The 14230-nt window shown below is 36.2% G+C and overlaps 1 protein-coding gene across 3 annotated transcripts in view; it reads left to right on the forward strand.

Annotated features, from left to right (window-relative positions):
• The window catches only part of LOC126297493 (adapter molecule Crk), a 31796-nt gene extending 18798 nt beyond the window's left edge, over positions 1-12998 (forward strand). For all 3 annotated transcript variants that reach the window (XM_049988373.1, XM_049988372.1, XM_049988374.1), the window contains 3 exons: positions 2957-3085; positions 9666-9773; positions 9918-12998. In XM_049988373.1, coding sequence (XP_049844330.1) covers positions 2957-3085; positions 9666-9773; positions 9918-10136 — 456 coding nt within the window. In that variant the 3' untranslated portion in view covers positions 10137-12998. The remainder of the gene's footprint in view (positions 1-2956; positions 3086-9665; positions 9774-9917) is intronic.
• The last annotated feature ends 1232 nt before the right edge of the window (positions 12999-14230 follow it).

Genomic DNA, 14230 nt, shown 5'->3' on the forward strand with positions numbered 1-14230 from the left:
CCATAGTACCACTTCTAAAAGTTGCATACCCTACAATTTTGGTAAGAATAGTACCGGTACATGTATTCCACTGTCAGACCTGTCAGAATGGTTTTCATTTATAACTTGAGATTCATTTGTTTTCTGGGAGCCTTACCTCAAACTGATACATATATCTTTCTCCATCATTGTTTAAAGTCTGTAACATCATCACAGAACCACCGTGTATATACACACTTTATAGACACCAGTAACTATAAGTTCAACGTTCTGTAGTGTTGTTGGAGGCTGTTTCTGCACACGGGTTCCTGTTCAAAATATTATGTACTGACTCCCCTCTACAAGTATTAGGAGTTTGTAATGGGGTTTCTGAACACCCTGTATAGATCCCCATTGGAAAATTTTGGAACTGTTTGAGGCTTATGGATTCCTTACTGTGCTGTCAGACAGCAGCAAGCAGTCTGTGGTGATTTCGCTGTGGATCTTCTAAAAGATTTTGATAGGAAAAATGATCTGGAAACTTTACTTGCATTCTGTAATTTGAGCTCAGTAATTAACTTTCCAGCACAGGTGGCTAAAGACAGTAGAACCTTAATAGATGATGTTTTCTTTGAAGTATCTCAAAGCAAAGAAAATAAGTGTGTACTCAGTAGCAAATGCTCTGTGTGATTTGTGCTGCACAGTTGATACCTCTCAGGGGAATAATAAACAACTCCAGGAAGATTTTTAAGAGTAATGTAAGAGATGACCTGGGATGAAATTTGTAAGGAATCAAATGCTGCTGTAAAATTTGATCCATTCCATGAAAAATTTGTATCATTGTTTGAAAATAGATTTCTGCATAAGCCAATCAAAAAGGACATTAAACAACCACATAAAAATTATGAATCACTCGAGAGATTAAAGTATCTTGTTGAAGGAAATGGGAATAGGGTATTTGACCATTTTGTGAAAATTGTCTTAAATGATTAATTATGTCATTTTATACTCCTAACATGCTCTTTTTCCTCTTGAATTTCAGTATTCTTTTATAAAAATGGAAACAAAATTCGAATAACTTGAAAGTTCACAAAACACTCCATTCGAGTCGTGTGATGACTTTGACATCACTGGCTAAGCTTGCTGCTCATACTGTCATAATGCTAATTCACAGTGATGATTTGTTTTGGAATTTACATTTTGGAAAACGGGTTACAAAAGGTGTGTAGTATCATACTGTACAAATATATCTATAAAAACTCCCGAAAAGTTGTTTTTCGGTGTTCCACGGAATGAGATGATGCATAATATGTGGTTGCACAGTACCGACAAATTGCCACCACGTCGATGCCCAAGTTCGCTAACTTAGAAGTTAACAGTAACTTATCTCCAAGATCTGCTCTTCCACTGTTACAATGAAGGATAGCGTCATTTGACAAAATTAAACCCATAGTGAAAATTGTCATTTTATCCAATTATACCTCCATTTTTCGGTATCTCAATTGTTAGAGCAGTACACTGTCGAATTTTATATGATGATGTCCACAGATTACTGGTTCGAATCTAACCCGAAGGAACATTTTAAATTATTTGTAAAATGACTCAACAGTCCTCTCATATGAAAACCAAATCACAATTAAAAAACTTCACCACACCGATCAGAAACAATATTACTGTGTTTTCTTTGCTGTTTGTATGTGCTTACAATTGCAATTGCTGTTCACACTTGTACCGTTCAAACAGATATTTTATAGTTAAGGTGATCATACATTTTTACTTTATCAGAAACAATGTTTTTATCTTTGTACTATCCATCCAGGATCCTTATTGTTTAAACTTTTGCAGTTTCATCATCTTACATAAAGATGAAGTTGTCTCATATGCCAGCATTAATGTACACTCTCAAACATCACAGCTCTTTCATTTGTGTCACCTGCATGTTGTATACACTTAATATCTCTCCGTATAACCTCGTTTTCCTACATCTCGTTTCACTGTGGGTATCTTCACTACTAGCAATGCTTTCCAAAAAAGTGAAGTGTTTGTTTGCAAAGTAAATGCATTTATCCTCTGTTGTCCATTTCTCAGATGAAGACTAATGAGAAGCTATATATAATACATCCCCAATCGAAACAACTGCTACAATCAGTACTTGCTATAGTTATTTTCGTATTTGATGTAAAACTTTTGAAAATAAATGAAACTTGGATTCAAACATTTGACCTCATTATTTGTAGTCAGATGTGCCATCTGTTGCACCCCCGAATGTGTGCTGGAAGAAGTAACTGTGCTTAGTGTGTTCTAACCACTAAGTTTTGCAAATAATAATTTTCTTGTGCTTTGAGTCGTAGCTCATGACTGATGGTCAACAATCTTGTTTGTAAAAGTTCTAGAATTCCTTAGTTTTGAGTGAGTTTAATGGTGTTGCAGGGAGCAGGGAAAAGAATGTCTGTCGTTGCACGTATCGCCTCTCTAAATGGGTGGAGCATTAGCATATCAACTTTTGCAAGTCTTCCACTATCAGCATTCACAAAATTCTTTAAATTCATAATTACATTTTCCATCACTAAACAGGTAAAGTGTTTGCAGAAAAACTACATAAAAACAGTAGTGAAGATGGAAACCATGTGTATGACAAACCGCCATAGCACTTCAACACATTTAGAATTCACTCTGTTTGTCTTCAAAGACAAAACTGTGAATGCTCACATACATTGTGATATGTGCAAGTCAGGAAATACCGCCTTAATATGGATAGAACACAAATTGTTTGTCACTGTACAGAGTTAAAATACTTTAGCATTATCATGATAACTGCAAACAGCAGCCAGTTAGTCAGGGAAAGTAAGACCTGCAACTATGAGATACAGTTTACAGCATCTTGAAATAACTACCTTACCAAAAATTTATTTTTGGTACAAGTGATTGCATCAGCCCATATTTTAGATGTTTACATGGCCTCAAAGAATCTTTTTTGTTTTTGTTTACTGTTGAGCAGGATGCTGATGACCTACCATTCAAGAAAGGTGATATATTGACAGTGGTCTCCAAGGATGAGGATCAGTGGTGGACAGCTTGTAACAGCAGTGGCCAGACTGGATCAATACCTGTGCCATATGTTCAGAGGGTGTGTATAGTAATGGAGGCTACAGTTTCTTTTATATTTAAAGATGTTTAAACACCACAGTGCACAAAGTGTGTGTGTGTGTGTGTGTGTGTGTGTGTGTGTGTGTGTGTGTGTGTGTGTGTGTGTGTGTGTGTGTGAGAGAGAGAGAGAGAGAGAGAGAGAGAGAGAGAGAGATTTGCAGAATTTATGTGACAACTTTGTAAGAGTTGCAGCAGTGTTCAATAATAAATTGTGCTACACCTAATGTGACTTCTTTCCTTTCATTCATTCAACTGAATTTCACATAAATTTAGTGAGTTTAAAGTTCCACTTCTGATTAATTGAATAGGTGGTTTGTAAATGGAGCACTTTTTGTGAAGTGAGTGAAATTTGGTTCAATATCTTGTGGGAACAGGAAATTTTACTTGTCCATAGCATAGCACAAAGACCTCATATTGTTACATGAAAAATATAATTGCTTCCTCCACTTGGGCCGCCTTCTCAAGAATGTTCCTGGTGAAACATAGTAGTAGAAAGGTTCACAGGTAAACACTTGTTACTGGAGATTATAGAAATCAGATGATCAAAATTTAAGATGTGCAGCATTTCATTGAGAAAACAAAACTGATTTGGTACAGTAACAGTTACTGTTTTGGAGAAATTTCTAATATGAAATAAATAAACCTAAGAAAAATACCTGTTAATCAGAGTTTAAATTTTTAGCCAATCTGCACAAATTGTTGGGGGGGGGGGGGGGGGGAGGAAGAAAAGTGGAATAAAAGTAGCTTTAAACTATGGAAGAAAATGTATTTTACATTCAGATTTTAGGAGTATTAATCTTGAATTGGAGAGTGTGAATGGCCCTTGTGGTACAGCAACCACAGGAAATTCCTGTCTCTGAACTCAACAGTTTTTGACAAAAAATATGAGGCAAAAACTGTTATTTTTCTTAGTGCAGGAAACTTATTTTATACTAGTTCAGTAAGCCTATTTTATTATTAGATATTGTGCTGAATGTCATAGTGAGACAAATAAACCTAAGAAAAATACCTGTTAATCAGAGTTCAACATTTTTAGCCAATCTGCACAAATTGTTTGTGTGTGTGTGTGTGGGGGGGGGGGGGGGGGAAGAAAAGTTGCTTTGTCCATAAACAAGTATGTAGGGGCTGTGGGGGAGATTGGAAAATCCAGCTCTTTGCCCAATGAAACAGTGTACCACAAATGATCACTGCAAAATGCTGACTTCTTCTGTTCCTGTACATATCTGAGGAGTGAGATTGAGTCACTTCTGTGTGAATGCCAATGAAGAGAGAGAATTATCACAGCTATAACTTACAAACCTGATCTTGTACTATGATTACAGTTGAGGTCAGTAGAAATAACTCTTGCTGGGTGTTTTAACACAGTATTAGTCATCCTGAAGCAGATATTGTCCTTTCTACAATTTTTTGTGAAGATCTATACATGAATGTTTTGCTGTTCCATGTTTGGAGTGTACTGTCTGCCCAACTCTTTTATTTAGATGCTTGAAAGTTTAAGAACGCATTAAAAACATACCTGCATAAAATGTAGGCAACAATCAATTATATTCCATCATCTTTCAGGCATGCATTGAGGATATCATTACTTCTTTTTCTGATATTTCAGCTGATGACCATACAGCCACCTTCAAGGTGAATTGGTGACAGAATTAAAATCACTTGGTGCAATACCATGGTGTAAATGCACTTTCATCAGAGATAAGACAGTCAATAGCAAGAGCCATCAGTTCTAGATAAAACAATTATATCATATTATTTGTGTCACAAGTTTTTATTAGTTAATTGTGTGGAACTTGGTATGGAAATAAAGATGTGGCACTGTATGGAATTTGTAAATTGGTATTTTTTTGTCCCACAGAAGAAAGTGTAAATCTATTACACCTCAACAATATTGTGAAACTTGTCAAAAGCTTAAGTGCTCCAGCTCAAATAGTACTATAGTGAATAAAGGAAGTATGTCAGAAAATGTAAACTGTCACAAGTTTCAGTTTATATTTGACCTGTGACTTGCTCAAATGCTTCCTAATACATCTTAAGTGCATATTCTTCTTGGGTTTTCTGTTCATCATCTTCTCTCTCTCTTTTTTTCCCCCGTAACTTCATTTGCGGTTTCAAGGAGCTTTTCAGCTTCAAGCATTTTCACGCACACACAATTGCCACCAGTGAGTTCTTCATGTTCTACCCAGGAGACATTCCTAATTTTTTAAGGCTTCACATCTACTTATTGCCTCAATTTAGAAAATTACATCTAACACAGTTAGTCCCTTGGTACATGATGGCTTGTTTGTTTTTGGCCTCTGTTACTGCAATTGCACTTATACAAGTTGTATAGTTTAATACTGTCTTCTGCAACTGTAATAAGTCTTATTTAGACCGCATGTGTTTCACTTTATTTTAAAGCATCTTCAGTTATCACTGTACCAGTATGCTTTCTTGTACAATTCTGTTTGTTGGTGTCGTGGACAGTTTTCATGTTTAGCTTACTACTATAAACAGTAGTCATTACTTAGGGCTTTTTTGTTTCTTACTTAATTTTTAACATCCTTCTACACATATGTCTTAGGTTTTTGTACAGAGGACTTCCAATGACACAAAACATATTTATGTTTTTGTGTTGTATGGTTCCACTGCCATCTTGTGCACTTTTGATATTGAGGGTTTTGATTGTCTTTTGTTTTGTGTCGGTGTTGTGTTTTTCAAGTGGTGTCTTCTTCTTCTTCTTCCTTCTAGGAATTTTTAATTATAAAATTTAATAGGAAATACAGAAAGACATAAATATTAAAAAAAAACAAAAACACACACACAAACACACACACACACACACACACACACACACACACACACACACACACAGTACCACCACCACCACCACCACAAGACAGCAAGTACATAGCACCGAAACTCAGCAGACAAGCTGATACACACTCACATATGGAAACAAACTGACAGACATCATTTTTAACATCTTCGAAAAACAAGGAATAAAACTAGCTTACCAAAATAACAACTCAATACATAAATGTTTAAAGAAAGAGGATGACACTGGCATGTTTAAAATATCTCTCATTTACCTACTTCAGTGCAACAGTTATGATGCTCTATACTTAGGATAGACCAGCAGAATATTTGGAATGAGGTATAAAAACGTAATAGAACATGGAAACATGGCATTAGCCATTCAACATTTTCAGAGACCTACAAAGAAACCACCTCTCTACCACAGTAGAAGCAGACTGATAATATTGCTTATGTGAGGCCTATTGCCATGAGATGGTAAGTACACAGCTGTGCAGTATGGAGGAGAATGGATAATTTTTTATTTCGTCTGTCTCAGTTGGATTGATATAAAATTCAGCTGTAGTGGTTGGCTGTTTTGGGATGATACACATGTTTCCTAACCACACATCTTGCTATTATCCATAATTATTCATACAATATGGGGCCAAAAGGCACAATGAAGTATGCAGTGGGCAACAAGGTCCCTCATTGATATTATACTGTGTATCCATTCCTACTGTGGATGTGTCAGTCAGTAGCAACGGATGCGTAGTCTAAGATCACTGAGGCTACTGTATATTTTGCTGTGCCTTTTGGCATAATATTTTATCAATTATTGCAGTTAAAAGCAAAGTGTGTGGTTTGAAAATGGGTGTGTCAGCCGAAAACCGGTATGCTCTACAGCTGAATTTTATATCTGTGCAACTGAGATGGACGAAATAAAAAATTATCCAATTTCCTCAGACTGAAAATAGACAAATTCATTAACAAGGAACATCTCCTAACTCTACAAGAAAACTTCCAAATCCAGAAGGCAATAACAGAAAAGAAACACACAAAAATAAGCAAACAAACATTAGCAAACACCTAGTAGATAAATAACAACCCCCTAGACACCACAGAATAGTATCACATAAACTGGGCAACTAGTTCACCCATCACTGTACTGTTGTGAAGTAATAATTTAAACATACAGAACTTAGGACATATTAGCTCCCCTGAAACAATCTCACTCACTCCCAACACTACCAAAATGAAACAGAACATGACAGTCACATCCTGCATCAAAATGAATTACACAAGATGGTGAGGTGTAGTAGTCTCACATGATATAAGAATGTAATTACAGTGTGATGCAAAAGTCATCTCCCGTAGGACATTGGTGATTCAGTAGTCTTGGTCCACAGGACAAAGTCATAATTAATGGAGATAGTGACAATACAAAGAGACAAACTCATGCTATAGATGTGTTGTAGTTGTACCAACGAAAGTTACATAATCGGTGAGTGGTGACCTAAAACTTAACAGTAGAATGCAACCATCAGTTGTTTGCATGTACCATTAATGCAAAGAAATTCAAACTGACTGCCATCCTGCAGACACTGACACTAATGTTGCTGTTGGTATTTCTGTAGGGGCTCTTGGATATTCTCCTGCAGATCAACTAATTCATGATGTGTTGGTGTACACTATAGACTTGAGGTACCCCAAAGGAAAAAGTCCAGTGGTGTCAGGTCTGGTGACCTAGGGGACCATTCCACTGGACCCCGTCTACCAATCCTACACAGAGGAAGAACCTCATTCAGGAGTCAGTGGACATTTCATCTGAAGTGTGTAGGTGCACCATTCTGCTTGAATAAAATCTACATCTCCATTTGAGACACAAGTCATCCTAATAGGATAGTAATGTTTCCTCAAGATAACATCCATAGCATGCAGCATTGAGTGTGCCATTAAAAAGTATGGCACCATTGAGGACATCCCTGTCTATGCCTCAACAGTGAGATGAGGATTGGCATTTTCTCAACACCGCTGTATGTCAATACGTCTATTCACCCTTCTGTTCAAATAGAAACTACCTTCATCGCTGAAGAAAAAGTCAACCTCAGGGCTCATTTGGTGTGTGCATCTTTCTTCAGTCCAGTCAAAGAATTGTGCCTGCCTGTCAGTATCATCACCATGGAATTCTTGAACAAAGTGGTTTCAATAGGGATAAAAATGATTAGAGGACAGTATCTTGGCCACAGGGGCTTCGCTGATGCTGCATTCCTGTAGACTTTCTTGTTGAGACTCACTATTGCCTTAACTAGTACAGCTGCTGATTGAGTATCCCCTATTGCTGTGCATGATCATCTGGAATGTCTTTTGTCATGAACACTGCCTGTATATTAGAACCAATCCATTAAACGGCCAATTATTCTGTGATTAGGCTTACACTGGTTTAGTATTGCCCATGGTATTCTGCTGCTGCATCCCTTTTTCATGCCTGCTGCATGGATATAAACCATTTCCACCTTCTCCTGATGTGTATACATTGCAGTATGAGTCACTACATTGCAGAACAGGGCTACACAAGTTTGATAACTGGTATTCCTTAAACATGCTTCCTTTGGACTATGTTAACCAATTGCCTCAAAGAGAACCACTCATGTGGTACTAGACACTGCACGGCACGGCGTGGTGGAGGTGGGTCATTCCTCTTGTGGTTTTCGCTATCACCACTAATACCGAATTTGTCCTAGGGGACATGACCTTCGAATCACCATGCATATTTGGTGTTAATGGAAGTGCTTTGTACAAAAGTCTAGCACATATGTGTAAAACATTAAGGAGAAAACATGGGTAATGATAATAGTTTAATATTGTTTATAGCAATAAGTTAAACTACAAATGATCATGTCAAACAGAATTGTAAGAAATACCATATTGTTACTGTCACCACTGAAAGTGCTTTAAAATTTATAAAATAGTGTAAAAATTAATTTGCATTCTGTGTTTCCCATGTAAATCCGCAAAGCAGTATTTGGGAGCCTACACAAAGTACTGAGTTCAGCATTTATTAAGTCACATTCAGTGATGTTTTGTGAATCAGGACTCCTAAGTGTGTAAGTTTTGGGTCTCCAAATATGGGAGCTTCTGTCTTAAGGCAGTCCTCAGAATCAACATAATCTTCTTTTCCCAAATGCAAGTTCTTTGCAACATTTTTAAAAATAGCAGCAAAAATATGTGACTATATGCCATGAGGCCCTTAAATTGGTTTTAAACGGCTTCCCAATTGCTAACATAGTCTCTTAACTGCCAATCTTGTCATAAAACTGTGCAAATTATTTTCAGATTAAAATTTTTAAAAACTCAATTTTTAAATGCGAATTCATGTGCAAACTATCCAGATTTAGGTTTCCCTGGCTTATGGAAATCACTGGAGGTAAATGATGGGGTTTTTCCTTTGACAAAGGAAATCAACTCTGTCATTTTCGTTCTTATCCATTCTGTGTTTGAACTCAGTCCCCGGTGTCCACATGTCAATGGGACATTAAACTGTGATATTCCTTCATTCATTTCATACTTAAAAATATATTTTTATGTTGGTTTATAGGGTTCAAATTTTTAGAGAGAAAGATGTAACAAATTAGTTATTTAAAACTTCAAAACATATGAGTCAGAAGACAAAAAACTTGCTTTAAAGTAGTGTGTAGCTGCTCCGGCGAGACTGGAATTGTAATACTTGATAAACTGATATTCCAGTTTGGTGAAGACTAAATAAGGTTTCTAATTTGTTTCAGTACGATGACAGCCAGCAGTGTGCGCCAGAAATTCATAGACCCGGATCTGGTGGTGGAAATCCAGTGAGTCATCAACAAGAAGTTTCCATTCGAAGAACAAATATACAGGTTAAAATCATGGTCATATCTCTCTCTCTCTCTCTCTCTCTCTCTCTCTCTCTCTCTCTCTCTCTCTCTCTCTCTCTCTCTCTTTCTTTCAGACTAAGTTAATATGTTTTTGCATATTTTTATTTTTGTTTTCTTTTTATACAGCGGAAGCTTCCTGCTTATGCCCGTGTCAAACAGGCAAGAGTGCCAAATGCCTATGATAAAACAGCATTGAAGCTTGAGGTCGGTGATATAATAAAAGTAACAAAAATGAATATAAATGGACAGTGGGAAGGAGAACTGAATGGAAAGGTTGGCCATTTCCCATTTACACATGTTGAGTTTGTTGACTCAGAAAACAATGATGGTACTGATGAAAGTTAAGGTGGGTCCTTGAAGAAAACAATGTAAATTTTATGAGAAATGTGTGTATCACACTAGGATGAATAAAGCATACTAGATGGGCTTTTCTAAAATATGCTGTAGTGGAGTTAGGATTCATTATAACCAGATACGCCATTACTGGCAATGAAAGGGCCTGGAAAAAAGTTCATAAAATTTTCTCTGATTAAAAGGAAATGATAAGTCACATATAGTAATGAAATGCTCTGAAGTGGACACAGCATTCCTAATAGACAGAGAAAATGCAGAATGTTTGTAAATTGGTTGCTGCATATTGCAATCAATCTGCTATTCATTACAGCTACTTTTGAAGTTTGAAAGACAAAATTGGTTTCTATGGTTGTCAGTCTGTGAGCACAAGGAAAACACCGGGGAGAACGTCAGAAAATTTGAGCATTTTCTGTTTTTTATATGAATAATATTACACATTCTGTTGTTTTATCTCTTTATGTACAGCTGATAACAATTGATACATGCAGTCAATATGTGGAGCAGCTATAGCATGATAGCTCTTTAAAGGAGTGGAAAGATAGAAGCAATAAGGTTCATGAATAATTTTATGTATATAGTACTAAAGAGGAACTTATGAACTAAGCGTAAGTGATGAACTTTTTTACGCAATTTGATTGAAGTTTGCTGAATGTAATGAACTGTACTTTGTAAATTGCACCACTGTTTGTTTACTAAAATGTGGCTTTTGTTGTCATACAGAGCTCCACTTGTCTGTTTACACTGTCTGGATACTGTGAGGGTACAATCCTGTTCACATTTCATTTTCAGTATGAAATAATAAAACTGAAAACTGAGTACTATAACTTCTGTAATTTGTTGGCACATCTGACAAGCAATTATGTTCCATTATGCTGCTTGCATTTTATAAAGTGATGCTTTACTCTAACAATGTGTGCATCTGAACTGCCTCTGAGGATTTTAATAGCCTTACTATATTTTGTCATATAATTATCCACTGTTATGGAAAATATATTCTGCTGTGGTGGTTAACAGTGGAAAATTCAGACTGATATATAGAAGTTTTAAGACACGCTACTTGTTGTAAATGGTTGAAGCAAATCTTTCAGCATATTGAATGTTGTGTGAGATTGTAACTAATTCCACACATCTTGCTGACCTTTGTGTTTTGCTGGGTGTGAATGATGATAGAATCTGCCAGTTGGACCTTTCTGTTGTGCCCACTTCTGAGTGACATGCCTCATGCACTGTTGTGCCTGTAGGTAATATATCATTATACGTAATTGTCCTGATTATGTTAAACATTGCTGTCTTCCAGTGAGAAAAAGTGGTCCATGAATATTTGTATACAATAAGGGTACCCTTTTTTAAGATAAGTGTGTTTCTTGGTTCTAGAATGGTAGGCTTTTGCTTGTGTTTTTGCTGCAGTAATTATACCAGTGTAATTTACGTTAGCAACTGAAAAGAGTATATACACAATTTAGTTTATATATATCAGTTAAACTAGCAATCGTTGTTATTGCCCTTTTTTATGAGATTCATCTACATTCTTCTAAAATTCTCTTGTTGGTTTTAGTGACACTGCAATGACTGCTGATTATATAACACTCAGTATGTTTAGTGACATTTTGTAAAAATGTCATTGGGTATATTTTCAGATTTTCTAATTTTGAAACTTGGAAGTTTTAATGTCTACATGCAGTTATTTCAGTAGCTAATGAAGAGTTGTACTTGTGCAATGTGTGTTATGATTTATATTGTCACTAATTGAAGATTTTTCTAATGATTCCTTGAATCATACTTAAAAATATTCAGTTATGTTCAGATCTGCTGTTTTGATTCCCAACTGTCTCATAAACATTTCCAAGTCATAATTATGCAAAAGCTTCTGTTAGTGAATTTTTTTAAAAATACTTTGGATCATAAAATACATTGCACAAAGTTAAAATAAAGAACTCAATTATGGAAACTGTCATACTGAAGGAGGGTCAGAAATCTTATTATGCTACAGTTTGGTCCAAAAATAAAATATTGAATCTGAATGTGATGTATATTGCTAATGTGATATGTCGGTGGTATTTTCGTTACATTCTGTATGCAGCCCATATAGTTGTTTAGCTAGAAGGTAAATTTAGCCTAGATGTGGATGTAATTGTTTTATGTGGGCAAGTAGTTCTGCAGAGATGATTGTGTGGCAGACTGTATCACAGTGATATTAAATGTGAATCAGCATGCGTGAAAATTTGCTCAGAAATCTGTATTTAATTAGAATGTAAGGCAATCTTCCTCAATTATATCAAATATAAGGTAGTTTTGTCAACAGTTACCTATAGTTCTGTTAATGTACACTGTTCAGCTCTTTGCTCCATGTGGTATGTACATTATGAATCTGAAATAGATTTACCATTTTACATATTTATAACATACTGGATAATGAATATAATTTGTTTGTTATTTATTATGAGGGAATCCATGCACAAAACATTATTTTACCAGCACTCATATTTGTCAAAACTGCTGGCTGCTGTATCAACAAACGTATACAATGTCATATGACACTCATTCTGTGGTCATCAAGAAGAGTCAACTCATTGAATCCCACAAATTTGTGCAAGTACACCCAAAGAATCTGAAACATGTAGAATTTATTGATTGTGCACTTGAAAATTAAGATCTGGAGCTTTTTATTTATATTGATTTATCTGGTGTTCTGTACTGTCAGTGACAGAAGTCATGTGAACATTGTATATACATGAATATGATACTTCAAAGTACTACCTACAAGCACTGAAAGTTAAGAATTTGGGTTGCCTTATATTTCATGTAACTGTGCTGACTGACTTATAGGAAAAATATATTTGATGGAAATTTTTTGATAGGTGTACTTTTCCCATCTACAATCCGTGTATATTTTTTATGTATTTACGGACAACATTCATGACAGGTATGTCAAGTGAACAAATAGGAAACATCATTCTTAAATTATGTAAATTGTGAAAGTGACACAAATTTAACTCTTTGAAGACTCTTGATGGACACTATTTACATGGGCCCTTGAAGCTTCAGAGCCACAGATTATGCCTGCAGGAAAGAATGCAGTTAACACTTTTGTAAGTGGGTTTCAGAAATGCCAGAAAGATGTGTGAACATTGTAACCAGTTTGCTCTCTATAGCCCCACACCCCATGCTTCAGTTGTTTACATCCCAGGAATTTCCACCACAAGAAGAGCTAACACCTGGGGATCCAGTTGCTGGTACTAATTATCTTAATAATTGGCATAGGGGAAATCAAAAGTTCACTCGTTGAGGTAATACGTATTGTGTTAAGTTTCTGTATGTTACAATGGGTATCATCCTAACAAGGTAACTGTCACATGTGGACTAACCTGAAAATATGTGTTAAATACATGCTCCAGGATGCGTAAGTTAGTAAGAAATAGTAGAATGGTTCTGTTTGTGTATGTGTCATGTGGTACATTTCTTCTAGTTACTGTCCATTTTCCGCCCAAGTCTTTGGAGCACATATCACTCTAGTTGCTGCAAAACATGCTATAGTTGGAGTCACGAACGATGGCAGTCGAGTTTAGGCTTGTTCTGCGCACCTATGTCACACATTCTCAGACAGCCATTAGTGTTCAGTAGTGTTCCGAGCACTCTGTTGTGGATGTTGTATGCAATGTGAGCATTACATGTTATCGTAGCAAGTTATCTGGTGAAGTTTTGTTCCATTTGTTGTGAGTTATCATGGCTAATGGTGGTTGTGAGTGACAAATTCCACATAAGCAAGCAAGAGACATAATTTGCGGGATATGTGCTTGCTTCAAGCGCTAAGCCATTTTGTGCACGTACCACAACTGTCGCTTGCAATCGGTGACAATGCAGTCCCCATCTCTGCCTTGACCTGTGTGAACCGCCATAGTTTATGGATCAGACTATAGTAGTAGATGTGATTAATGATTATTTAATAGAGAAAAATGTGCTAATGGAGTGTAAACTTGAAATGCAGCAAGCCACAAGACTATTAGGGAGCTACCGTAAGGGGGGTGGGGTGGGGGGGGGTGGAGATCTCAAATACAGCAGTAGAGTGAAATTAATTCACTTACTGC

The sequence above is a fragment of the Schistocerca gregaria genome, chromosome X, assembly GCF_023897955.1.
Source record: "Schistocerca gregaria isolate iqSchGreg1 chromosome X, iqSchGreg1.2, whole genome shotgun sequence".
Taxonomy (NCBI): Eukaryota; Metazoa; Arthropoda; class Insecta; order Orthoptera; family Acrididae; genus Schistocerca; species Schistocerca gregaria.